This window comes from Haliotis cracherodii, unplaced genomic scaffold, assembly GCF_022045235.1.
Source record: "Haliotis cracherodii isolate W230 unplaced genomic scaffold, xgHalCrac1.p SCAF_8, whole genome shotgun sequence".
Classification (NCBI taxonomy): domain Eukaryota; kingdom Metazoa; phylum Mollusca; class Gastropoda; order Lepetellida; family Haliotidae; genus Haliotis; species Haliotis cracherodii.
This window is the reverse complement of record NW_027266341.1, coordinates 6,632,527-6,637,338: the sequence shown is the minus strand read 5'-3', so window position 1 is coordinate 6,637,338 and position 4,812 is coordinate 6,632,527. Positions and strand designations below refer to the sequence as shown.

Below are 4,812 nucleotides of genomic sequence, written 5' to 3'. Positions count from 1 at the left end.
GGTTAACATATTATTTCAGTTTCGGAATCGACACTGAACACCATACAGTTTGAAAAATAACAAAGACTAGACTTGTTTCTGTTTCAATATGTGTCAGTATTACAAATAATGCTTAAAACCGTATGAAGAGGCGAGTGACAATATCATATGTCGAGTCGGTTTCCTAGTGCACAAGTTTATTCATAAAGAGAAAGCAGCGATTATTCTAATAGTATATGTTAAGAACATTACAATATACAACGAAATAGCAACCTACGTGGTTTGGGGTACAGAGTGTTTGTCCGAGAGCGGCAGGTCGATGGTTCGATCCCCGGCCGCGTCTTACCAAAAGACGATATCATGCCTAGCGCTGGCATTATTGGGATAAAACAAGGACTGCTCCGCTCGGATTCAGCATTCTGTGGACCCGTGAAGATTCGGGTTAAGATAGGTCTTCAGCAACCTATACTTGTCGTAAGAGGCGACTAACGGGATCGGGTGGTTGATGCATGCCATCTTATCCCAATTGCGTAGGTCCATGCTCATCATATCGAGTTGAGAATCGATTATTTACAGAACGTCGTCATACAGTTGGAATATTACTTAGTGCGGTGTTAAACAACAAACAAACAAAATATAATGTGCCTATCCATCATCTTCCCTTTTGAAAACATCGCCATGCAAAGCAAGAAAGTCTACCCATGTTTAACTGCGGCATGTCATCTAACCTTAAAACCGGCATTAGTCCAGGGCGTGCACGCACACACGCACGCACACACGCACGCACACGTGTGAAATGTAATACAGATATACACAGGCCCTGTGAACATCAACAGTATTACTATTATTTCTTGTGATGATCAAAATGGTAATGAGAATGTTGCCTGCTAGCAATTTTCCTTGACAACAACGTAGGAATATATTCCGGATTCCCTGTCATCATCCACAATGGCAACCTGAACCGGTCGAGCAGGGACTGGTTGATCAATGGCCACTTCAGTGTCTCTGAAACACAAGCAAATGATAGGATTAACTAATTATTGGTTCGGCAGCTCGACTTCATTCCTGCCCACACTGAAGTACACGTGACACATGTGGTGTCTCCTTAGGCAAGTGACTATGTTCGCAATATGTCTGTCCAACCAGCAGTGAATGGGTACCCAGTAGGATGAGATGGCAATTTGACTGTTAACCTTTCGTGGCTCTGAGCATCACGAACGTCTGAAGGTCCATTACCTTTTATTACGCAACGCATGTTCGCTGTAAGGAGCTTAAATTACAGACTTTAGAGATAAGATAAATATTTAGCATGTTGCAAACGTCGCATGATCAATGTTGTTGCTTCATTAATGATTAAATATGTTTAATAAAGTGTCTTTGAGTGTCTGGTTCCAAGAAACAATATCGTTCTGGGAACAATGGTAAATCTGTTATACCAACCCTTGCACTTGCTGTCCGAGGTCACGTGCTTCATGACAAACTGTTGTGTTTGGGAGTTGATTTCTTCGGGCCCTTGCAACATAAATCACTTACTTTCATTGCCAGACATTGGTGTAGTTTCCTGTTCTATCACTTCAAAACAAAATATCCCTTAATGTGTTTGCATATTATATATGCCGGCAAATTGTGATGATTGTTTTCTATTATCATCATCGAGACTCCGGGGTAGACTTTAACCTTTAACCTCAAGTGCTGAGTTGACTGATTCTCATGCATTCAGTCACTGGTTTGCCTGGTCCAAATTATAAACATGCCGCCGTAATGTGCTTGAATTATTGATGACTTCGGCGTTGAACAACTTTCACTCACTCTCTCACTCAGAATTAAAAGAGACAATATAACAGAAACAATTTACCGTTTAAGACTTCCGTGCACTTTGTACAGTTTATATCCAATGGCACCGCAGATTAGAAGAAGAACCACAGCAACTGCCAGACCGATGCCAATGTTAATTCCCTGCCATAGAGACGAAGGGTATAGGTCTGTTGTTCCTAAAAACATGTTTTGAATCAACTCCTTAAATAGGTGAGGTGAATTGGGTTTCAAGATTATTGCACTTAAACAGCGTGGCTGCTTGTTCTTGTCCAGATTTATGCCGATTTTACAGCACTCGCTCACTGAGATACTATGCCGCAGATTAAAACATGGCTACCAGACTCAGACTCATTTTACTGATTTCAAGCCGACCAGTTCTTGCTCTAACCTCTGCTTAGCGCCAGGCAGGGTAACAACAAGTGCCATCTTTAAACATGTTTGTGGGATCGGGTGGTCAGGCTTGCTGACTTTGTTGATGCATATCATCATATCTCAAGTGCGTAGATCGATGCTCATGATGTCCATCATTGAATTTTCTGGTCGAAACTCGATTATTTACAGACCGCCGTCATATAGCTGGAATATTGCTGAGTGCAGCGTTAAACAACAAACAAATTTAATGTATTTAGTATGACCCAACTGGTAATCAAACCACAGACCTTCCGCTCTCCAGGCAGACTGACTCTTAACCCGTCAAATTGATTGATGTCAAACGTGTTTATGGGCTTTTTAATTAAATACTATTAATATCCTGTTTCCTATGACCCGCAGGCCCCTAATCTCGTAATGCAGCACACATAACAACATATTTATGTACTTATTTTCCCAGATGCACGTGTAAAATGTAAATCAATGTTAAGTAATTGCACCTACTTGAATCACTTTGGTCACTGCAGTTCAATCTCAGATTTCTGTCCTCACTCCTGTTGGAAGTCGCTCCAGTTGCCCTATCTTCTTTTACACAGTTCACACTGCTGGTGGCTGTGATGGTTGATTCTGTGCTCTCTGTCTCACCTTGTGTTGTCTCGTGTTCACTTGTGGGGGTCCCTGTGCCTGGGCTGTGTTCAGCCTCTGTAGGTGTGATGTGGGTACATCTGTCACCTTGGTACCCCTCCACACACGACAGACACGTGGAATTGAATTGATCACACAGAGCGCAGTTGGGCGGACACCCTTCTTGACAGGATATCCCTGCCCACCCTTCTTTACATCCTTGAGAACACTGAAGTTGTGCAGCGTCTGTGTAATGACACGCTCCGTTTAGACACCTATCCCCACATGTAGAGCTGCAATCTCCTCCGCATCCATCTGGGCATCTGAAGCACATCTCTTCCCGTCCAGGACACATCACCGAGCATGGATGACAGGCTACAACAGTCTCACTTATTGAGCAGAGGTCTGTCCCTGAAAGTAATGAACAAGGCGTTGTCACTCTCGTTAATTCTGTTTTACCCTCATTTATCCACAACAATTTCTAAGTCGCTCAGATAATATACCTGATAAATACTCTCACCTGATGATATCTCAAACAGAACAGTGAGGGTGAGAACCAGTAATCTCATCACCAAGGTGTAGCTGGTGTTAACAGCGAGGACGTTTGGTATAGCTGCGGTGTTTTGTTCACTGAATAACACTGTCTTGCAGCCGTGGTTTTGCTTCCTCAATGTTCGGTTCGCTTTCAATATCCGCATGACACATCGACATTTGATGAATCCAGATGATTACAATTATCAATAACAAGCATAAACCGGTCATTTGAACTGAGGATTACACAATCATCGGAAAAGAAAAGTACTATGCTTGTAGCTACTTTATTAAATCTAAAGGCAGATTACGCTCGGTCCCAGAAAGCATATACACGTGTCTATAACTTGCTCAGCCTGATGACAACAATTCCTATCTGAGAGCCCATGTTCACATACTGTTAGCGTTCACCGCCACACAAATAAATTATGCACTTCCTATCTGAAGGCGTTTTTTTCCGGTTTGAGGCAACAGTAGCTGGATATCTTGGACTTCGAACAAAATTGTTGTGTTTATTATCATATCATCAGAGGTTTACTATATATATATACAAATAGATAAATAAGATTGACGCTATTCTTAGACAATATCATCAACATTCCGCTATCTTGTCCTTCTAGTCATGACAACGTGTTTAAGTTTATTATGTAAAGTTTTTGTTAGATCTAATTCTTATTTAAACTTATGTTATTGAATTATGAATGATTCGATGTCACAATTCAATCTGACCAAGAGCACATACACCTGATCAAATTATTATTTCAGTCCATGAAGGGGACACATTTAAGGATTGTGTTCCATTTGGTTTTCACTTATCGAGGGACAACTGTCCCAAATTATGTGATATCCTGTAGCGTCGCTCAGATGTTCAATTCACGTGTACATCGAGGCTTCATCATTTTACGTCAGCATCTTTCACTACAATGTAGCTGAAAGGTCAGGTCTGAGGCAGAACTGAGGTCGGTCCCACAATAGGTATTCTCTCAGTCCAGTATTGATGTATGACGTGTTTATGTGGCCTTGCGATGCCTACGAACAATGTAAATGATCAAACACTCAATCGAAGATCGCCACAGAACGAAACTGAAAAAGCTGGAATACCCAAACAGCACGAAGTCTAAATGCGCTACAGTAATGGAAATCCCTATCGGTACATCTTTAATAATCCGTGAAGATCCGGGGTAGAATATGCTTGTCTTCAGCAACCCATGCTTGACGTATTAGACGACTATGCTTGTCGTAAGGGGCAACTAACGGGAGAGGTCGGTCAGACGCGCTGACTTGGTTGATAATGTCATTGTATCCCTAATGCGTTATTCGATGCTCATGATGTCGACCACTGGATTGTCTGGTCCAGACTCGATTATTTACAGACCACCGCCCTCAAATCTCTACTGGGACACAAACATGATACTGAGAATCTGGAGCTCATTTGAACACAAGTAAACCCACTCCCCAACACTCAAATAAACACTCAGTCACTCTCGCCTCTCA

At 42.0% G+C, this 4,812-nt stretch overlaps 1 protein-coding gene across 1 annotated transcript; it reads right to left on the bottom strand.

Moving 5' to 3' along the window:
• Positions 1-866: 866 nt before the first annotated feature.
• LOC139450468 (multiple epidermal growth factor-like domains protein 10) lies at positions 867-3,356 on the bottom strand. Its single transcript, XM_071232176.1, has 5 exons — positions 3,308-3,356; positions 2,668-3,198; positions 1,835-1,970; positions 1,420-1,491; positions 867-984 (listed from the first exon to the last, which is right to left on the bottom strand). The coding sequence occupies exons 1-5, from the start codon at positions 3,354-3,356 to the stop codon at positions 867-869; spliced, it is 906 nt and encodes a 301-aa protein (XP_071088277.1).
• Between the last annotated feature and the right edge of the window lie 1,456 nt (positions 3,357-4,812).